Source organism: Astatotilapia calliptera, chromosome 10 (assembly GCF_964374335.1).
Source record: "Astatotilapia calliptera chromosome 10, fAstCal68.1, whole genome shotgun sequence".
In the NCBI taxonomy this organism is placed as follows: domain Eukaryota; kingdom Metazoa; phylum Chordata; class Actinopteri; order Cichliformes; family Cichlidae; genus Astatotilapia; species Astatotilapia calliptera.
The window spans coordinates 8,834,350-8,856,600 of NC_137431.1; the positions used below are offsets into that span (position 1 = coordinate 8,834,350).

Here is a 22,251-nt window from a genome sequence, read left to right on the forward strand (position 1 = left end):
GCTAAGCCCTCTGTGAGAGCAGATCATAAAATCCCATAGTTAAATCCACACCAGTAGGAATGAGGCTCTATTAAGGGGTATTAATGTTGTACTGAACTGAATTAAGATTTGCAGTTTAGTTTATTGTTCTTCACGAGAATATTTAAGAGGGAAATATTATTCGTGTGACAGCTAAAGACACTTATTACTTGGTACATTGTCTGTACCAAGTAACAAGTGTCTCCCTAGATCAAACTACAGCCATTGAGAGGTAGTGACATTGTTATGTTATCAGTGTGTGGGCGCAGCAGAGAGTAAACTTCCTGAAGACGCAGCCCAGTGGTTTTGTTTCGATTTTTAATCGCCGTGTTAAAAGATTTCCAGGAAACTCCTTTTTTTCCAATGAGCAAGAAAACTGTGGCATCAACGAATGCTACAAGAGAGCGTCTTTAAACATGCTCCCCACTGCCCGAAGATGTCAAAACAGTCTAAACAATTTGAGCCGGGCAGCCTGTGTTCAGGAGCAGCATTTTATCAGACAGATTATCAGTTTTATCTCATTAAGTCAGCTGTTTCCATCACAAGAAGATCTGCTGAGCGTGTTTCACCAACATACGCACCATGAGGCCGTCAAGCACCAGTTCTCATAAGAAAAGAAGAGGCAGTGTGGGGTGGGGTGGGGTTGGGTGGGGGAATCAAAGTTCACTGAGCACCACTGTCCTTGTGAAATAGAACTATTGATCTGACAGCTCATCCAATAATTCACTATTTATCACTGTGACAGCTGGGTTTATTTTTAGCAGTTATTATCACCTGTGCTTTCTCATACTTGGTTAAGCCAGAGTTACGTGCTATTAGACTCACCCCCAAACCCCAGAGACGCACAGTCAGTTACATCTGTAACTGTAATTCCTATCAGAAGGCTGAGAGTGATAAAAGCATTGCTTTTTTGGAGGCTGCAGCCAGTCCCCTGTATAGCTTTAGCATACTGGCACACAAACACAGTGATTACAGAGGTAAATCTCTAATCCCACTGGGGTTAATAGGCTCCTTAAACTAGGTATTAAGGGAGCGTGTTAGCACTAGGGCTTCCTGGAACCAGTTAAAGCCGCTGGGAGCACAACAACATAAAATAAAATAAAAATGAATGGGCAAGCATAAAAACAGTGCAGGCTGTGAAAATACATACAGGTACAAATCCAGTGTGTCTGTAAGACTGGGTGCTTTGCTTCATTGCTTCCATTACTGCTGTGCCACAGCGATTTCATATCCCCACTGAGATGACAGGAGGAGTAATGTGCCATTACAGTCCGGCACATCACTCATGGCAGGAAAATAAAACAAAAAAAAGAAAAGAAATAGCTACCGAACCTGAGGGCAGACTAACCAATACTGCATACATGTAATATGAAAGGGGGGACGGGGGGGGGGGGGGGGGGGGGGGAGGGGGACGGGACGGGGACGGGGACGGGGACGGGGGGGGGGGGGGGCTGTCGTCTCGCCTTTAAATAAGAACCGGACGAGTGAAACACTCAAATGAAACAGTCAGACAAAGATGCAGAAAAGAGCAGGGTGTGAAAGTGAGTGGGGCTCGTCTTGTGTCTGAGAGAGGTCTCCGGCCTGTGATCCCTACCGGATAGCCTTCTGTTTTCTTCTGGCACCACTTCAGTAGAGCATTTCTCTTAGATCCTCCGTACTCCCGCGCCAGTGCAGCCAAGGGGTCCTTTCTTTCCACACTGTCACAAGGGAAACACGAACCACAATCACATAGAGAGATTTTTTGGGTGGAAGGGGGGAGCAAGTTTGCAGTAAGTCATCGAGGGGATAAGTAACCATGCAAACTTGAGTGCATATGATGATCACAGCAAAAGGCTTTGTTCAATTATTTAAGTCCCCCCAAAATTTCTATATAAAAGGTAATTCAAGTGGTCCTGATCTAATAACACACAACTTATTTCTGATTTCTCACATGCATGCTTTCGGAAGCTAAAAACTTCCATTCCTCTTTTTCTTCTTCTTTAGACTTTGGTGTTTTAGTTCAGGAAGGTTACAAAGGTTGGCCATCTTTAAATAACATAATGGGCTCATAAATATTAACTTTAGAGCTAAAAATGAGCCTGCCTCCATGATCACAGTGTACAATGACCTGCACAACATACCATTATTGAAAAACTAGATCCATTTCAGTCCTGAAAAATTTGAATAAACCCTTTTTAAAAAAACAAAAACAAACTCTTAATGCTGTCTTTAAAAATAAAATTCCTACATAGCTTTTCCAAATGTTCCCTGTTTGAAAACTCCCTTCTGAATTCCAGGGCTTCGAATTATCATTACAAGACTGAAGCTTCTTTGGTTTGCTTGTGCATTTGTGTTGGAGTTAAGAGTTGGCTCAAGATTACTTTGGCGTGAATCCAGCACCCACTCTGACTTTAAGTGTTGGGATGTAAACCTTTAGCAAAGTTTTTTTTTGTGGCATCTGTTTTACTTTTCATCCATCAAATATTGGCAAACAGTACACTCAATGCATTTCTCTAAAATCCCCCAAAATTGGATAAATGCCTATCTGCAGTATTATTCAAAGGGGCTTCTCCCAAGGGTTTGTGCTGGAGCTGAGGCCATGGGAAGACCATGAGACATGGTCATTGCTGTGAGCATAGTAAATATTTCACACGTCATCGCTGCTCTGCTGCTGAATTCATTATTTCTCCGTTTGAGGCACCATAATGCCAGAAGGAGCAAGATGCTATCCAAACATATATTGCAGTGCGGAGAGTATCTGCATTTATCATCAGTGATACAGCAGCTTTATCATGAGCCTTTAAAATACCAAATATGGAAGGAGACAGCCCCCTAATCTCCTCTTCCAGAAAGTCTACAACTCCTTCACACACATTTACATTAATAATGTCAAGAGTGAATAGATGGTAAGAAAAGATAGACTGCACTAGGGAAAAGGAAGGCCAATTATCTGTGTGGAAAATTTATTCTTGGTAGCACAAACAATACTGTAAAAATACAGCTGTGTGCAAAGTGCAGAAAGCTGAACAGTCATGACAGCAGACAAGGATGTGGAGAGGCTGGACTGACAGGTTTCTGAGTTTCAACATAAACAATGAGTGCTGTTTATTAATGTCAACTGTATGCTGACTGAAGCTAAGGGTGTTGTCCAGTGTGCTGGCCAAGTATTTCGCCTCTGTCAGTGCGCCCCAGGGCGGCTGTGGCTACAATGTAGCTTGCCATCACCAGTGTGTGAATATGTGTGTGAATGGCTGGATAACTGGTTGTGTAAAGCACTTTGGGGTCCTTAGGGACTAGTAAAAGTGCTAAACAAATACAGGCCATTTACCATTTATTTCATTGCTTTAACTAACTTTGCTGTTTCGAAGTTGCCACCATTTACATCAGATGCAATCACGAGTGTACACAGACATGAGCTGTCCGTGCATGAAAACGATCACTAGCAAGAAGAGTATAAAAACATGTTTGTTCACCATTTGCCTCTCTTCCCATTCTGATAAGCCAACACTCCATCTACTGTGTGCAGGCCATCGGTGTCCAAACAGGAATGCTGGACATAAAATTTGGGAAACTAACAGAGAAAGCTTTAACTAGTGATATCAAGAGGGAGTATGCAAGTTTAAAAAGCAGAAATACAACAGCACCCATTATATCTGTAACCACCACCAGTTTTAGAGTCATGCAGCCTATTTTAAAGCTACATTTAAAAATAAATAAACTTTGTTTTGTTAACTGCTTGTGAAGATTTGCCATCACAGCAATGGCCTTCTTTAAAAACAAAATCAGCTTTAAAGCTTCAGTGAGAGATCAACTTATTCACATTTTTGCTTTGTCACAGTATTGGGAAGCATAAGCTCCAGTTCAAAGTAGCAGGTTTGTCTCAGAGTGAAGTGCTATTTAAAAATAAATAAACAAACTCACCTGAGCTTGCTGCTTCCTCGGTTGTAGCTGAAGGATGGCGTGCGGCTGCTGAGGGAGGCAGAGGTTTTGATTACAGACTCCAGTGACGGGCTTTTCCTCATAAGGCTGTTAGGTTTCAGGTCTTCCCTGCAGCTCGCCAATTTGTCTGTGGGAATTAAAACAACACACAGGAGAATGAAAAGAAAGTTAGAAATGGAGGGATCAAAATATAAAGTACATTTGACAAATCACATGTGCAGTTGCAGGGCATGAAAGGCAATGGGACAAATAGAAATTAATTGTATTCTGCTTTAAGACTTCTAGCGTTCTGCAGTTATGGAAAGTCACATTATCCTCCAAGGTGTCTATGTTGCTAAACTACTGATGTACCCACTGTGTACAAAATAATACTTGAATTCTAATGAGCAGTAAAATCTAAATAATCTGGATTTACTGCAATAAAACATTTTTTTTAAAAAATCCCTTATCCAATTAAAGTAATCCTGTGATTCTAAAGTCACTGTGTTTTTCAAATGACTCCTCAGAGATGGAGCAAGAAGACCTACTGAATGTAGATGCTGACATTTTAAGAGCCATGCACAAAATTTACAGCATTTGGTTGCCAAGGAGAAAAATCATAAAATTTTCCACCAAACTGGCAGCAGTCGGATGTTTGCATGTCTTTAATACCATTCATTTAGTGCTCATTGAACACTCATAGTGGACTTTGGCTGTCAGTCTGTTGACCTAAAAGCCACCATTTGTTCCTGTGTGACAGTTAAAGGAAGTATGGATATTTGATAGCAAATTTATACCATTACAACATGCCCAAATCCCTTCTGTGTTACATACCATGAGGATGGGAGAATTCTCCGTGATTAATTCTTTTTTCCAGTGTCTTTGATAGTGGCTTTATGTGCGAGTGTCTCTAAAAAGAGAATGAAACAGTCATCTGAAACAGTTCCACTCACAGGAAGTCTGTATTTAAAGGGAATTTTAAAGGGAAACAGGGTGTATACCTGGATGGGGGATACAGCAGCAGCAGGTGCAGTGCGCACAGGGATCCCACTCAGTGGGCTTCTTGAGGAGGAATGCATTTGAACCGTGTGACCTGGCCCATCTGAAACACCAAGTCATGTAACCATTGAGTTCAAAAGTGCTCTGTAAAGCCTGCATTTATAGAAGCAAAGAATAACCTTTTTCAAAGATTAAACAAATGTCACAGCCCACTGTCCGCTTTTTTTTTTTTTTTTTTTAAACAGTTTTAAACAGTTGGACTCCTAGTCCTCTTTTCATTTTTGATATTTGAGAAATTAATAGTATATTTTACTCAGTTTTGGTACATTTCCCCCAACAATTTATTTTGAAGTTTAGCTTGTTTCATAAAAAAAAGAAAAAAAGAATAGCCTTGGTTGAAAGATTAAATAAAACCAGTAAAACTGTCCTAATGTATGCAGCTCTACATAATGTTCATGTCAAGCTGCTTAATAAATGAAACAAGAGGCACCATCTCCATAATGCATGACTAAAGTTTCTAAATGAAAATGCCTCCTATCAGTAAGATATATCCAGCATGTCATTTTTGATTTTACTGAGACACACAAGGAAACCCTCCGACCTGTCTGAGGCCAGCTTAGCCAGGACCGTCCAGCCCAATCGCACAAGTTGCAGAGAAAAGCCACATATTCATAGACCTCTCAGCAGCTGTTCTGCTCTACAGTTACACTGCGTAATGGGATGCCCTGAAAGTGTGTGTCTGTGTGCTGGGGTGCTCGTGCTCACTTTGTCCAACAGTATCAAAGGACTTAATGAGGGATTTGACAGTAGCTCCAGGCTCTGTGTTGGAATCTCCGCTGGCGTCGGCGGGCGTGGCTGGGATCATGGAGATGCCGCACCAGTGACGGCCGTTATCCGAGTCAGACACTCTCGCCTCTTCACCTTGGGACCTGGCAGACACAATGAACAGGATTGCTGTGTGGACACACAGGTAGCACAAACACTAGAGGGAGGAGAAACGGCAAATTGTGACCTGGTGAATTTCAAAACCCTGAATTTAGAACTTATCTTATGAGATAACCCATTGACCAGTGAGAAAGGGGAGACTGCACGTTTTAAAAAAAATAGGGTGTTTGCTCAGTGTATCAACAAGATCATGTGATCAGCTTGAACCGAAGAACTGTCAATAACTGATGACTAGCTGGAGACAAAAAGAGTTTGGAAAACCTTAATGTGAGCAGTAGAGACGCTTTCTGCCGTTGTACCTGGTGAACATTGGACCAAAGGCTACAGCGTGAGGGTCTGCAGCCTCTTTACAGACAAGAGGAGACAGAAATGACAAACAAGTTCTTAACTCACTTTCAAAAAAAAAAAAAAAGGTAGACTGACAGAGAAAGACGACTGCAGTTATACTGGTGTCATTTAATTTATTCATTTGCCTGATGAACAGCAGTCAGACATAATAATACACGTCTAAGTTCACAAGCATAAAACCAGTCACGAGTCTTTCTAGGCAGAATAAATTAACAGGACATTCATAAATTGTTCATCGAAAGAAAATGATCCATCACATTGTTAGTAGCTCATCTTTCTTTAGAAGGTCGGGTTTCTTGAGTGAATCCAAATGCTTACATTTTGAGCACCAGTACCTTTACCTTGGGATTAAAATATGGCTTTTAAAAATTGTAACCTGAGATCCTGCAACCGTATGACCGTATACTACCACAGTATGCAATATTCTATTGAAGTTTTTGTTGAACAATGAAATAAACCTTTCAAAATTATATCACAGTACTTGAGTGACACATTAAGAAGGATGTTAAAGAAATCTCAGAGTCCCATTATAACATTTTTTTTTTTTTTTTAGAGTAACCTCAGAGGCTCAGATAAAAAGTGTGTGTTTAATTCTACATCATCTTATGCAGCTAAAAAGTTGAATTAAAGAAAATGAGTTCAGCTCATAATTTAAAAGTGGTTTCTTGTGTGAAATAAAACAATCATTTTAGGAACATGTAACACAGTCTTCTTGGTCTAAGGGTTAAAATGGCATGTTTCAGTAGAGCAAAAAGTGGCTTGGAGGAACAGCTGTTTGCGTTTGTGGCAGTTCCAATGTTGGCAGTATAATATTAAGAAGACATTTAGAAGAAATATCGCTATCATTAAAAACAGGCAAATAGAAACAGTGCAGAGGATACCTGTGTGCTGAGATGACAGAGATTTAAAGTTATTATGTGTTCTACAGTGCCATCAAATGGCTAAATAGGAAACTGCATTTTAGACCAATCAGAGGAATCAAGAGTCAAGTAAACAAGTGACAACAATCTGACTAATATAGAGCTAGTAAGCAGAATAATATTAGGTCCAGAACTATATACTGTATGAATATCACTGGACTTTTGTTCTGTTTTTTTGCTTTGGCCTTGCGATGTGTATTTTCTGATGTTATGAGTTTGTCTTTGTTCTGGCAGTGTTTGGGAAACGCAAGTCTCTGAGCTTTGCTACTCTCTGAACATTTACCCATATTTTCATACCGCTACCAGTTTTTTCAGTGTTCTTTCTGTAACACTTCATCTGTTCAACTTTCTGAAAGGCACAAAGCAGCTTCACACATTATTATAAACAAACAAACAAAAAATATAAGTCTCTCACTCCTGGAATCTCAAACACAAGAGAATCACAAAAATAAAGGGTACATTTTATTGAGAAACAAAAATACAGTATTTTTAAAAGGTCATGAAGACATGAAGAGAGATAGAAGCCGTTCTGTGTCACAAGAATTCGTCTGTGGTTACAGAGGTCACAGTGGCTTACAATTAAACTATTTTACCACATTACATGTTTAATGTCATATTAAGTGCAACAATAACACTGTCTTCACGTGGTGCTGAGGTGAGAGACGCTTCTTTAGTGCCCTTCTACTGCAGTCTTGGTCTCAAAAGTGGCCCCGGAACTTATTCTGGAGAGAAAAGAAGAAAGGACATGAACTGCAGTGTAACAGCTAATGTTTACACAATGACCTTGTTTTCTTCTCAGCATTATTATTTTCAAAGCCAGACCTGTGGGTGCTTGCAGACTTCTAAAATCTCTGCTCCATGCATACCTCAAAGGATTAATACAGTCACTCAGAATCAAATTTCAATAAAATCACCCTGTGATGAAATGTATCTGCAGCAGATGATGCATTGCATGAGTTTAATCCAGTCATGCCGTGCAGACCATCCTGCTATACAACCAAAAAACAATTAAGAGTGTTATTCATTTAAAGGACAGCAGGTGGCACCAGATACATCTACTCGAACCAAAGGTTGAAAAAAAAGAAAAAAGAAATCAGGCAAAGCAAACCAAAAAGGGCATGATACCCCTGAGGGTGCAGTCAGCCAGCACACAGAAAGACAGACAGAGTCAGACAGGCTGAAGCGGCAACACGAAGCCAAACATAGATAGGAAGGTCAGTGAGCATCAGCAGCACACAGGGCAGGGAGAGGCAGGCTGGCTGAGAGAGCACTGCAGGGCAGGAAACTCACCTGGGCTTTACACAGGGAGGCTTGTCAGAGGGACTTCTTTGATAGAGTCATCACAGGGAACTGCTGGAGGTGGGGAGCGGACGCAGCGTAACAGCTAATCTCGGGGAGAGTTTGCTGATTTAGCCGTGGTCTAAAGCCACTACTATATTCTGAAGTACTGCATGAAATCTGAAGAAAAGACATATCTGGTTTTTAAACCAAATATTACGGTTTCTTAAGTGGTAAAACTACTGGTGAGCAGTTTAATAATTAATAGTAATAAAATAGTTTTTTTAAAATATAAATTAATTAAATTAATAAAAATTTGTTTCGCTACCTGAAAGGATTATACCATGGCCAGCCACAAATATAAAGAGAGCGCTGTACAGTCACAAATCTAAGCAGACTTTGCCACAGAAGTATTTGACCTGGCTTGATAATGAAAGAAGACAAGACTGTCAAAAACACTATGGTATATGCACACTAAAACACACTTGTATAACAACACACGATCCAACGCAATGCTCATCAACAACAATGCTGCACTGACATATTCCGATCGCACTATGTGAAGTCTTGAATAGTGTGACAGATTGGTGTGGGACATTTGCTGTAAAAAACTAATCACAGATTCTGCTCTGACCATGAAGCAGATCTGCCACCATTTATTAAAAAAAATAAAATTTTATATTATTCATATTGTCCTATCAATACTGCTGAAGTTTGCTGCATTTTGAGCGTCAGGAATAAACGTTACCAGAGGGTAAGTGTGGAAGAGGGAGACGGAGAGGGCAGCAGCTTAAAAGGAATAGAATACACAGAGGGAAATACCACAGGAGACGGCTCATTTACCAACAGAGTCTGCCAAATCCCGGGAACCTAGACTCAAAAGCATCAAGGTTTGGATCTTGTGAAACATCATAAACTAAATTGTATCTATACTAAATGTAGATATGTCTAAATAGATTATTGGGTGGTATTCTTATTCATTAAGCATGTATAAAACACAGGTAATAAGAGATATGGCAGGACTCTGGCAGGTATATCATAACTACATTTGTACAGGGAGAAAAGAACTGCAGCCCAATGCTAAAAAAGGGGAAACTGGTGGAGGGAGAGGAACTGAAAAATATGGGGAAGATAGTACCTGACTCCCTGCAGGGCCTCAAGGTCTGCAGAAAGCTTTGCATTACGATCCTGCTCCTCCTGCAGCTCCCTCCTGAGTGTGCGCAGCTCCTGTTGAGCTTCCACCTTGATATCATTCGCTACGACCACAGCCGTCTGGAGGTCTGCCTGAAAACGACGCCACTCCTCCTTTTCATCCTGAAGGCACAAACATGCAGAATCATATACATGTTATTCATTCTGACAGAAAATGACTCAAAGACATTTGAATTTAGTTGAAATGGAAGAATGACTGGTCCTTATATGAAAGGAAACGAGATATTACATGCATTTTTTATATTCTTGTGAATATTCAATCCACCAATTACTGGAAAAACTAACAACGCATCAGTGAAATTTTGCTTAGTTATTTCAAACTAGAATTGAGTATGAAAATTCACTTCAAGACATAAAAAAAAAGGAAAAAAAAAATCTGATCTCTGATCTCAACATCAAAAATCAAAAGGTAGACACAACAACTTTTTGGCTTCCTCCCGGGAACAAACACTGGGGAAAAAATAAAAAATAAAATAGGACTTCCCTTACCACTGAGGTAGAAATCAAAAACATCTAAGCACCCAGTTAATGACACCCAGTTATAACTCTCCTGCAGGCCTGATTCCTCCTTCCCACCTTCTTCTCTTACAGAATGCTCATCAGAGTTAAAATCCTGGCTCCACTCTAATTTTCTTGAGCTCAATGAGGATAAAACTGAAATCCTTATCGGCACTAAATCCAACCCTACTAAAGGCAAATCATTTCACTCTCACTATTGATAACTCCACAGATTTCCCTTCACTTCAGGTTAAGAGCCTTGGTGTCATCTTAGACAGCTCACTATCCACTAAATCTCACATCAATGATCTCACCCGTTCTGCCCATTTCCGTCTACGCAACATTAACCGGTTACGTCCTTCTCTTTCCAGCAATTTGCGTCCATATTCTGTCTTGTCCACAATCTCGTTACCTCTGGCATTGACTATTGTAATTCTCTCTTGGATGGTCTCCCCCAAAAATCCCTCCATAAGCTTCAACTGGTTCAAAACTCCGGACCAGAACACAGAACCCCCCTCCGACCAGCACACAAACCCTAACCTTCAGGAACTTCACTGGCTCCCTATGAAATTCCGAATAGTATACAATCTTCTTCTGCTTACCTTCAAGGCCCTTCATAACCTTGATCCTCCCAACCTTTCTGACCTGTTAAGCACTACCTCTTCTGCCTGCTCACTTCGATCTTCTTCTATCCAGCTTGCTGTGCCTTCTTTCTGCCTCTGCACCATGGGAAGCAGAGCTTTCAGTTGCTCTGCTCCCAGGCTGTGGAACTCTCTACCCCCAGATATAAGAAACACTGGTTCTCTCCCCCAGTTTAAATCCCAACTCAAAACCTATCTTTTCAAATCTGCATATTCACTGTGAACTTACTGTTTATTTTATGTGGGTTTTTTTTATTTTTTAAATTGTTCTTCATTTTGTTATTGTTCTATTATGCGTTTTATTCTATTGTTAAGTGTCCATGGGTGTCTTGAAAGGCGCTTTTATAGAAAAATGTATTGTTATTGTTATTATTTCTTATCATTATCATTATCATCATCACCATTATTATCATTGTTATTATTATTATCATCATCATTAATATCAATCAAATTTGTACTTTATAGATTTTGGGTTTTTTTGTTTATGTAGTCTCTGCATTACACCAAATTTTGTTTTCTACTAGAACACCGACTTTCCTCAGGATTTGATAAAAATTTCAACAGTTTTAGTATTTTGTAAGACCACCAACAATCAGCAGCCACACAGCACAAGCTGAAGATTACGATAATGATTATCACCATTAGATCCACCAAGTCTTGATCTGCCACACTTGATGTCTTTTTTAAATCTATAAATGTCCATTTTAAAGCGTTGGTGGCTGTAGCTCAGGAGACAGTACAGGTCTGCTAATTGGAAGTTTTCATGAATTTGTGTGAAAGCATGTGAATGAGACATGTTGTAGAAAGTGCACTGAGTGCTCAACTACAGTAGAAATGCTGTACTATACAAGAACCAGTTCATTAAAACTAAACTGATGGAAGAAGCTGCCTGTGTCAGGACCCCATCTGCATATTCTAAAATGATACTGGAACAATGTTTAGTGGAAAGAAGACTTATTGGTCTCTTTGGCAAAAAACAAAAAAAACAAACAAAAAAAAAACACAAGGAAAAACTGAAAACATCACCATGAACTTAATGTGTCACTCCACCAAAAATTTCTTCCTTGTAGGAATTCAAGGACAACTGTAAAAGAATGGCTACGGTTATGTGAACTAAGCTGTAAGTGCATGTCACGGGGTCCCCTTCCAGACCTCTCCCGGACAAACACAGGCGTAGTCGGTAAGGTATTAGTGTGGATACTTTATTTGAAGCGGCCTCCCCAGTGCATAAAAAGATGGTTGCAAAGACATAAAACTGAGAGCCACGCTACACAGCCTGTATGTTACAACACACTCCCCCCTTCATATCCGGCGTCGTCTCTTATATCCCGTAACCCCTCCCCCTTGGCGTCACCACCAATTCTTTATTCTAACTTTAATCCCCGTCTCCCTCCCCCAGAATTTCTTTTTCATTATACACTCACAAAACATATACCTTGATACAGGCTCTCAACTATTTCCCAGAAGTCTACCCGACTTCATATACACATTAACGGCCCACGTAATGAGGCCATTCTCATGACGGTCCAGACACACGTGAACTCATTATTTAAACCCCACACCCCCATACCATCGGCTTGCGTCACCCTGCACGATTGGCGATCCCCCCGCACGTCTCCCCGACCGACGCCCTTAACAAGTAAGTGGGAACCAAAATCTAGCCACCCCCGATGCGGCTGACAACTTGCTCCTCACCCCTTTTATTCCTCTACTCGGTCGTCAGAAAGATACGCCGCCCCGGGTGCCAAATCGAACTAATGGTGGTGATCTAATGGTGGCGGTGCCATACTCAGCGGACTCTGCCTTGAGACGGGTCACTCCGTCACAGTGCATAACTCTGTGACAATTATCACAATAATATGGATGCTTGCATGGCTTAAAAATGAAAGAGAAACAACATACTGTAAACGAAAGATGTCATATGGTATACACTAAACAAAAGGGCTGTCCTCTGAGCGTGTCACATTACATGCCACATAATTAGAGAGCTACCAAGATGTGAACTTTTAAAACTCAGTACATCAGGTCTGCACACTTCTTACCTTCATTTGTCTACTCATAACTTTCAGTTGCCGCTCTGCTTCAGCCTTCTGCTCCTCCAGCTTTTTGACCAGATCTGCAATGGTAAATTCAAGGTCTTTGAGAACTTCTGCCTAAACACTACCATCGCTGAGGTCTAGCTTACCGTAGGTTTAATAAATAAGCATTCACTATGAGCAGCACAGTTTCCAGTATTGTGGAGCGCAACCAACTTACAGCTTAACATCTATTGTATAAGTAGTGGTGTCTAGCAATAGCAATATCAGACTAAATCCAGAATTTGTAGAAGTCTGTCAAAACACAGTGTGTCCAGCTATATGGAATGAGCCAGCTGCAGTAATGCAAAGTCAATGACAGATGAGTTACAGCATGAACTCACATTGCATGGCGCTTTTATACACTCTCAGTTGCTAGTTTATGAGCTTTCATTAATGCAGTCTATTCCAGCGCTCATTCAATAAATCTTACCTTTATGAATCTAAAGCTCAGTGTTTGTTAAAACTGTTTAAAGATGTGATGTTTCACCACTGTGGACACGTTTCTAATATTTTATGAGCATTTATGAGGACTTCAAGTTATGACTCCACAAAACATTAGAGAATAGCAGGGACCTGAACCCCTATTTATATTAACTTACTTTCCATGTCCAGGACAGCCTGGTTGGTGTGACAGTTAACAGCCCTCTGCTGCTCCACCTGGTCCTCCAGCTCAAATATGGTCTCCTTCATCTCCTTCACCTGGTTCTCACCCTGGATTCCCGCTTCCTCCAGGGAAGCCACTTGGTTACATAGCTCCAGTTCTCTCTTTTCAGCCCGCTCCTGAAGCTGCTGACATTTTGCCTCCACCTGTGTACATGTAAACATACAAGAGCTTACAGTGACTTTAAGACATCATTGTGCAAAACAGACATGTGGTTAAGTTGCCTTTGGTTAAAGAAAGAATAATAATGGATTTCACTGTATATATCTCAGGATATTAAATAAAAGGTACTTGCTTCATTTTTTTTTACCACAACTCCTCAATCGTTGTGATTAATAAAACAAACAATAAAGTTGTGTCTGACATCAATAATTTGGCATTCAGCGAAATGAGTGACATGAAAGATGGCACCAACTCTGACTAGTTCTGACTACATCATGGTGTTTTTTGCTCCACTGAAAGCTTTAGTCAAAGTTCTACTATGATTGCTGCTTTGAGAAATGACTTTGTAAAGTCAGTCTTTGACAGAACAAGATACTAAAACGAGACAGTGATGTAGTCACGCAGGACACCCTCCAACTGACACCACGTGGCTCTAATAGATCAAGATGTTTGTAAGTGAACTTATGGAGTGGTCACACCCTGACACCCACGTGCCTGAGGAGAGTTATGTGACTCTGAGGGTCCACCCTACTGTTGGCACCACAGTCACAGCCCAGTAATGACAACATCACTAAGCTGATGGTGACACATTTCGCTTTGGAACAACAACCGCCAACATGACCCCTAACTCATACTGCCTCAGCGGTTCTCGGATGTGTGGTGTTGTAGGGGAAAACCAAAATGAATACTGAGGAAACATATGAAAATCATTTAAGTGGCATTGAGTTCATGCATTGCAGTGGTGAGGTACTCAGTACCAATTTAACGGTCATGTTCACACCAGTGTGAGAGAAGTTTGTCCTCAGTCACACTCAAGAGAAAAATCACATGGCTTTTCCTTTCAGTCAAATTTTTAATCATTAAGATTCAAGACTCTTAATTATGAAAGCAAAACAAATTTATAGCAATAAGAAGTTCTGTACTTCTCAAGTACAATATATGCACAAGATTATAAGATATTACGGACAACTATGGCTGCTGTGTTTTGCAATTCTATACACAACTTACAGTAAGAGCGGATGAACAAATTGCTGTTTTGGTCACAGCAAGTCATAATTTACATCACAGGACCACTTTAAAAACAGTCCACAGGATCCATACTAAAACTGTACGGTGGTTGAAATGATCAGCGTTGAATTTTAATACATTTATTAAGGAAAACTTGTTATACAACTGCAATTCTTCGGCTTAATAAATCAAACATAATTAAAAGCACTTGGTTGATTACTTGTATTTTTTTTAAAAACATCTGTAACATGTTATATAAAGTGAAATTAAATTTGTGAACTGGATCATAGACTGTGCCCAAATTCAGGGGCTACATCCTTCGAAGGACCTGGCCTTCCCGGTCTATGTAGGCCGCGTAGGTTGGAAGGGCAAGGCTGTTAAATTGGACGGTCTAGCCTACGACGTGTGGTTTCTGTTACCTAGCAACCACGACATAAGCAGCTACACCTGTGGTGGATGGCATGTTCGACAGTATACGTGGTTTGTCATATTTTATTTACATTATTACATCTATGTAAGCAGTTTCCCCAGTCTAAAAACATGTATGTATGCATCAGATCAGAGTATTCATTCATTCACACACACACAGAGTCTTCCAATTTGTTTTTATACACTATTATTTTTGTTTTAGGAATTAGCATACACCTATTTCTCAGTCAAATTTGTTCATAAGGAAACATCATAAATGAAGTTCTTACTGCTCACATGCCACTCGGTTGCTTCCACTGAGTGTACTAACTACAGAGAGCCAAGATATGAATATGAATAGTTTCCAAAATGTCAAGCATATTTTCTTTATAGTGCATTTATGTGTTTAATCAACTGACCTGGTGAAGGTGCAATAAATATATTATGAATGCCAAGACGGAAAATATGTTATCAATTTTGCCCGTCTCTTACCTTAGACACGGAGGCTTGCACATGCTCAGTCTCAGCCTGCGCCTGAAGCAGCTCCTGTCTTAGTTCTGTCAGCTCCACTCCCAGCTTGTCTCTCTCAGTGTGGGCTGTCTTCAGCAGAGTCTGCAGCTCAGTGTTGTCACTGGCACTTTGCATAGCCTTCAACTCAGTCACTTTTTGCCTCTCAATGTCCACCTGTGCCTTCAACCTGTTGTTTTCCAGTCTCAGACCCTCAGCTGTTGCCCTCTGGTCTTCTGCAGCTTGAGCTGCCTGACCTCCGGCTTCCAGCTCTCTGTCCAACTGGGCTTGCAACCTGTCTAACTCCTCTCTGAGGCAGCGCACCTGGCTCTGGGCCTCCTGGTGCTCCTCCTCCAGGGCCCGCAAGCTGCCCGTTAGTTGCTGCTGGATGTCTACTAGCTTCTCCCGTTCAAAGCGTGAACTCTCTACCAGCTCAGCATACCTCTGCTCCAGTTCGACCAGTCTAGGCCTCTGGCTACCCAGCTCCTCCTCCCTCTGGGCCTGAGCCTGAGCCTGCTCCTGAAGCCGGACAGAGAGCGTTTCATTCTTTTGGGCCAATACCTCCAGACGCTCTCTCTGCTGTTGAAGTGAGGTCTGCAGGAGTCGTTTCTCCTCAACCAGACGCTCGTTCTCAGCTGTCAGCTCCTGCACCACTTGCTGCTGGTCAGCCAGCTCCTGTATTGTTGCCTGCAGTTCCTCCGATGTGCTGTGGTGGCTCTCCTCCATCTTGTGAATCTGTTCGGTTAGGCTCTGCAAGGAGATGTCCTGACCTCTGGCACTGTTAACTGCGCCTGCTTGATCAGTGCTCCCACTGACACCACTGCTTGCTGATTCTGAGCGTGATGGGATCTTCTCAAACTCTGAGGAGTCAGGTGACGGTGACCCCTTGGTGATGTCAGAACTGGAAGATCCAGAGGTTTTGAGTGGGCTGGCAGTAGAGGGGAGACTATGCTGTTGCGGAGCTGAAGAGTCTGAGGACAGGCCATTCACCAGAGGCTTGGAGGAAGTGCTTGTGTTTGTACTACAGATAGAAGATGCCTCCAAGCTAAGCAGCTTCTCCTTCAGTGCCTGATTCTCCTCTCTGAGGGCTGCCAGCTCCCTCTGAAACTTCCCATTCTTCTCCCTCAGCTCTCCAACCAGCACAAGGGCCTCCCCCACCTGTCCTTGCTCGCGATCAGCTGCAGGTTCTTGAGGTGAAACAGAATTGGATGAGGGTGAGGAGGAAGCAGAAGAGGCTTTACCCTTACAGCGTTGCAACTCCATCCTGAGATTGCTGATCTCTAGGTCTTTAGCCTTTGCCTCAGCAAGAAGCTCCTTCACCTGGCTTTCCAGAATACTCTTTTCTTGGCCCTCTGCATCTGCACGAGATTTGGCTGAATTACGGGTCTGTCTTGTCATGGTCGAGAGGCTGGAAGTGCTGGCACTGGAAACCAGTCTCTTTGTGGAATTGCTCTTCAGCTGGTCCCTTAGAGAGCTGCGGTCTCTTGTTATGGCAGAGGGCATTTCTCTAGGAGCAGGGATTCCAGACTTCTTGACAGTTTGTGCACCTGAAAAACACACAAAGAAGTATATAATGAAACGGTGTTTAATTATCCAGTGGCAAAACTGATTTATAAGTGTAAACAATTTTTTCCCTTCGCTTTGTCAGCTAAAAGGCCACTTTAACAGACTGTGTTGGGGACCAATTGTTATAAAGACTTAAATGCCAAAACAAATCTAAGCCTCTACATCTGATAGCTGCTAAAATCATAACTATAACCTTCAAACAAAACTGAGTGGCTACATAAGTAGAACCACTGAAAATTTCATAAAACCAATACAAACAATATTATTTACAAGGATCAAACTTGTTAATTGTGTTTAATAGCTAAAGTGGATCAAATACTCATTTAATTTGAAACTGAAAAATACAAAGAAACAAAAGAGTCCACTTGGACTACAAATGTAAATCCTGTGATGATACAGAGTCCAGATTCATAATTTGTGATTCATGCATCAATAAACTTGTTCTTTGTAGTATTATCATGTAGCAGGCTTCACACTGACAAGTGGAGGTTAACAGAATCAACATACCCCCATGCTAGAACCAGGAATTTGTTAACATCATGTGATGACACTAACTGAACAGACAGTGCATCGCATTCATACTTGTATTATTCAGCACATGGTCACTATACCCTATTCACATATTGTTCTCTGTTTGGACAACAGTACATTTGCCTGACACTGTCTGTTGCTCGCTGTAACCATTCATGACTGCAGCAGAGCCTAACTGCATCAATGTGGGCTGCAGCCACGAGGCCTTTCTAGACCCCTCTCAAATATGAAGAGTATTTACTGATGCCTCGCATGAGTTGTGTGCCGCCTGAAAACGCTGTATTGTTTGTTTTCAGATCATCAGCAAACAGCAAAACGGACACAAGGGGCCTGCTTGTTTCAAAGGATGACAAAGGTCCCTGTGCACGTGGAGCAATCAGGCACAGAACAGTTTAAGCAGAGCACAGACAGAGACAGCACTGTCTCTCTCTCTCTCATACATGCAGCTTCATCATCAAGCCCCCAAAGCAAAGGCTAGACAGGCATCCTGTGAGAGGAGACGGATAATCACCCAGAGCAACATGCGCACACACTTCAAGCAAAGACGCATACAAAATGGAAAAAACAAATGGACTCGTTTTGAATGGAAATCCTATACCTCCGTGGTTTTTTTTTAATACTGTGCCATTGATAGGCTCTGTACACAGACTACCCCCTCATTCAATTAGGTAGGTAGGCAGAAGCTGCCAACACTGGCACAATTTCTGGGGTACAAAGCTGTTTAAGATTCCTGCAGTGAGAAGCCTTGCTTCGAAAGCAGAGTGGTAAAATCATATCAACTGTGTCAAAGTTTTCAGTGAAAATCCTTAAACAATCAGATTTGAAAGACAACTGTAGACTATGCAAATGAAGAATAGTAGCATGGGCTCTGGACACTGTGTGTTGTCACTCCTTAAAAGATCTGCCACGTGCCTCAAATGAAGGGATGCTACGGTTTTCTTTCCAAGCTCCTTAGATGCTACAGTTTATAAATGCAGAACTTCTTATCCTGTCAGGTGAACTGAGACCCAGATCTTCACAAAGAGCCAAAGAACTGCATCAACATTCACAGTTACATGTCTGCATTTCACAGATGATGAACCCATGACTGACAGAATGAGGACAGAAAGCACTCCTAAAGTCCCATGAAAGATGTTAACATAAAATAAACCCTGAATGTTTACTACATTTTACTATGCACTTCTCGAAGCACCATCCACACGTGGGAGGCAAAGAAACACCTACCAACTCATATTCTAATGATGGGTGCTAATAAAGAGAGGCTAAATAGGTCTATGTGAGAGAGAGTCTGGAGTGATTAAGATCAGGCTATTTCCTTGAGAATGACTGATGCCAAGAATGGGACTGTGGGCCAGCCTTCCATTTGCTGTCCCTTCATCTTCTGTTTTCTTCTTGCTCTTAGTGAATAAAACCCAGATGGAGCACATGAACTCACTCATGTTTAGATCACCCACCTCTTTAACCATGACATCACCACAGCTGCTTCATGTGCACAGAGAAATGACACCAGTCTCAATGCCAGCAGTTAGCACATGCAAAAAGAGACACTAAATAGCCACTAGTATACAGAGTCCGGTAGTTACAGAACCAAGCCTTCGATGCAAGGCTCCATATCAGAGGTGCTTTGCACTCCAATGTATCCAAAGTCTACCAATTACCATTAATTAAAACCACTTATAGTATGTTTCAGTTAGAAACATTACAGTCAACAAAAGACTGATATTTACATCTGCAATAATTTATATGTGGTGATGGTTTTGTTCCACAAGCTATCTATTCTGCTATGTGGATAAATGGAAATTCAGAGGCAGGGAGAGCAGAAGCAGGACCTCCCCAGGATCCAGGACCTCAGGAAAGTAAGAGCTGGGGTGAAAGTGGTTACAAAGTGGCTTGGAAATACATGCTGATAGAGTTTTAATAGCATGCTCTATATGAGATTTGGTAATTGGATGAGTAGCAGACTACTGATTGGCATTGAGATCAGCTTATTGTCTGGGATTTATGGCAGGTACAGAACAGGTTGAACTTCCTTAAGGTTACTGAGCATTTGGTATTACTGCTGACAGGTGACAGTATTTTTTTTTTTTAAAGATATAAAATATGATAGCTGAAGAGTTTTTACTGAGACAATATAGTTGACATGGACATGAAAAGGCACTTATAATATTATTTCCTTATAAATAACAGGGGTTTCACAAATGTTGAAGAACCAAGAAAGTAAACAAAAGAACTATTAAAAAAAATTAACAATCACGTTTTCTGAGAGTAAAACATACCACTTAGTTTACAGACTAATGAAAGAAAGAAAGTAGGTGTGTTAACATCACTAATTAGGTGTCCCTCCCATCACTAAATTCACACACCACATTACAGCAATTTGACTGTTCAGTCAAAGCGGTAATATTAACTGAGGGCATGAACTGCAGAGAAAGCACAGCACAGACTTTATAGTTTTCAGGGCACATTAAAAACTTGTACTTCTAATTACTCTATTAATGTGCAAGAACTACATTTACTTTAGGGTCTTCAAAGAATAACATTTCCACTGTGGGTGTGCAAGTGCAAACCTTTCACAAATCAAAGTTAAAGCAGAGATAGTTAGCGGTTATCTTCCCCTTAATTTATTACAGTCTTTGATGTAGGTTGGCTCAGATCCAGAATCTTTTATAGCTACATCTGAGAAGAACTACTAAATTGATGAAAAGGAGTGGAATGGGCAGGTAAATGACATACTGACTGTACCTCTTCTAGAAAGGAATAAATCTGCATGCAGCCAATGAGACCAACTCTTATTAATAGGGAGATAAAACTACTGGGAAAAGCCAGCTTTGAACAAAAAGGAGGGAATCTTTCCCAGAGCACTTTCACTGTTATATTCAGTGTATCGGGAACCGTTTTAGCCCTCTTGTCACAAATATTAACGTGTTGATTATAGCTGCCCTGGAATTTTCATATACAAGCTATACCACCACTGTTTATACAGCAACTACAAAAACAGCATGCATGTTATTGTGGAGACTGCCCACATGAAATAAATGTGTTGTTTACATTAACTAATTATCTAACTGACTCAAACAGAATGACTTCCAGTAGAGCAAACTTTTAAAAAAAAGTCATCACATTAATGCAGAGTGCAGGCTTTTTTTTTTTTTTTGCTAATGAAGATAAGCTTTCAAATCACAGTAGGAGCCGTGTGGATGGACACAGTCCAGCACTGACCAGTCAACTGCAGCTCGCCTGACAGCCAGCCAGCTAAGAGGTGACAGAGTGCACAGTGAGCAGAATGCACAAAGCCTTCAATTTACAGAGCAGCAGGATCATGGGTGAAGAGTCATGGTGAAATAATGACTGCAGGTGGTCAAGTGTCAGACAGTTGGCACCTGAAATGACGCATTGGCACCGTCACCATAATAAACAAGCTTTGGAAGAGAATCTCTTACTGCCACCCAGCAGTCTTCTCCTCTGGCTTTGAGGAAATGTGATGTGCAGTTTTCCAGTCAGGTGGAAGAAGAAAGGAGAGACTGAAACACAGTCTGTGTGTTTGGACTTCCTGTTGTCCCACTGACAGGACATGAAATAGGTCAACAGGCGCCCTTCAGTCAGATACCAGGACTCAGGCATTCCTTTCTTCTTACCAAAGAGGAAGATAGACAAAACTGAGGCTCCATGACTGCCACACTGACTGAGCAGAGATTAGTGTGGATGCTGAACTGTGTTACAACAGCCAGTCAACCACTAAAAACTATTAAAATTCTTTTTTTAAAACATAAACATGCTTTGGAATATAGCACAAACATGTGTTTCACAACAATTCCTTAAAATTCCTCTTTTTTAAACTTGCTCTCATTCAAGGAGCATATTTAATGCAATAAGACAATTGATAATATCCAAATAATTGAAGCTCCTTCAAGCAAGTCTCACTACAGTCTAACACCTGTCTTAAAAAGCATTCAAGTACAAAGACAATTTGAATTGTTATCTGCATTTGGGATACCCCCCCCCAGAAAACAAAACACAACACCTTGTTCATGTTACTTTTACTGTTACTTTGAACACCAATAAATATTTAAAATTATTACTTTGTAACACCAGATTTTAAGAGGTTTTTGTTTTTTTAAACCAATATCAGAAAATGCTTCTAAGTGGTTGGCGAGCTGCTCTGCCATCAGGTTTATGGCAGTGCAATTGTAAAAAGTAGACTCCATTCAAACTTTTATTACTAGGCTGAAATTAAGGCAATGAACTGCTCATTTACTCATAGACACAGAGCCTCCTGGAAAGCATCAAGCCTCCCTAGTCTCCTCTGTAAGCAGAAGTGCAGAAAAATACCCCATTAATCTAACGCCCTTGGTGTAACCTGCCAGCAGGTGACATGTTAATCAACTCTGCCAGCAACTGACCGGGCAAACCTTCCACCCAGTCTTTGAAGAAGACATAATGTGTGCCAGACTGAGCTGAGATACTTGTTTCTGCCCAAAAAGTGTACAGCTCTGTGCTTCCTCTGCAACTCAGCAGGGAGGTGCACCGTGAGAGCTGGCAAGCCAAAGAGGGACACTTGGCCTGAGTTCTTTGGC

The 22,251-nt window shown here is 41.2% G+C and overlaps 1 protein-coding gene across 10 annotated transcripts in view; it reads right to left on the bottom strand.

Annotated features, from left to right (window-relative positions):
* The window catches only part of specc1 (sperm antigen with calponin homology and coiled-coil domains 1), a 79,144-nt gene that overhangs the window by 26,022 nt on the left and 30,871 nt on the right, over window positions 1–22,251 (bottom strand). For 9 of the 10 annotated variants that reach the window (XM_026182943.2, XM_026182944.2, XM_080307475.1 and 6 more), the window contains 9 exons: window positions 15,566–17,127; window positions 13,434–13,641; window positions 12,799–12,872; window positions 9,544–9,719; window positions 5,680–5,843; window positions 4,917–5,017; window positions 4,750–4,825; window positions 3,919–4,063; window positions 1,613–1,715 (listed from right to left, as the gene is read on the bottom strand). In XM_026182943.2, coding sequence (XP_026038728.1) covers window positions 1,613–1,715; window positions 3,919–4,063; window positions 4,750–4,825; window positions 4,917–5,017; window positions 5,680–5,843; window positions 9,544–9,719; window positions 12,799–12,872; window positions 13,434–13,641; window positions 15,566–17,127 — 2,609 coding nt within the window. The remainder of the gene's footprint in view (window positions 1–1,612; window positions 1,716–3,918; window positions 4,064–4,749; window positions 4,826–4,916; window positions 5,018–5,679; window positions 5,844–9,543; window positions 9,720–12,798; window positions 12,873–13,433; window positions 13,642–15,565; window positions 17,128–22,251) is intronic. The other variant, XR_013911874.1, reaches the window with a different exon arrangement.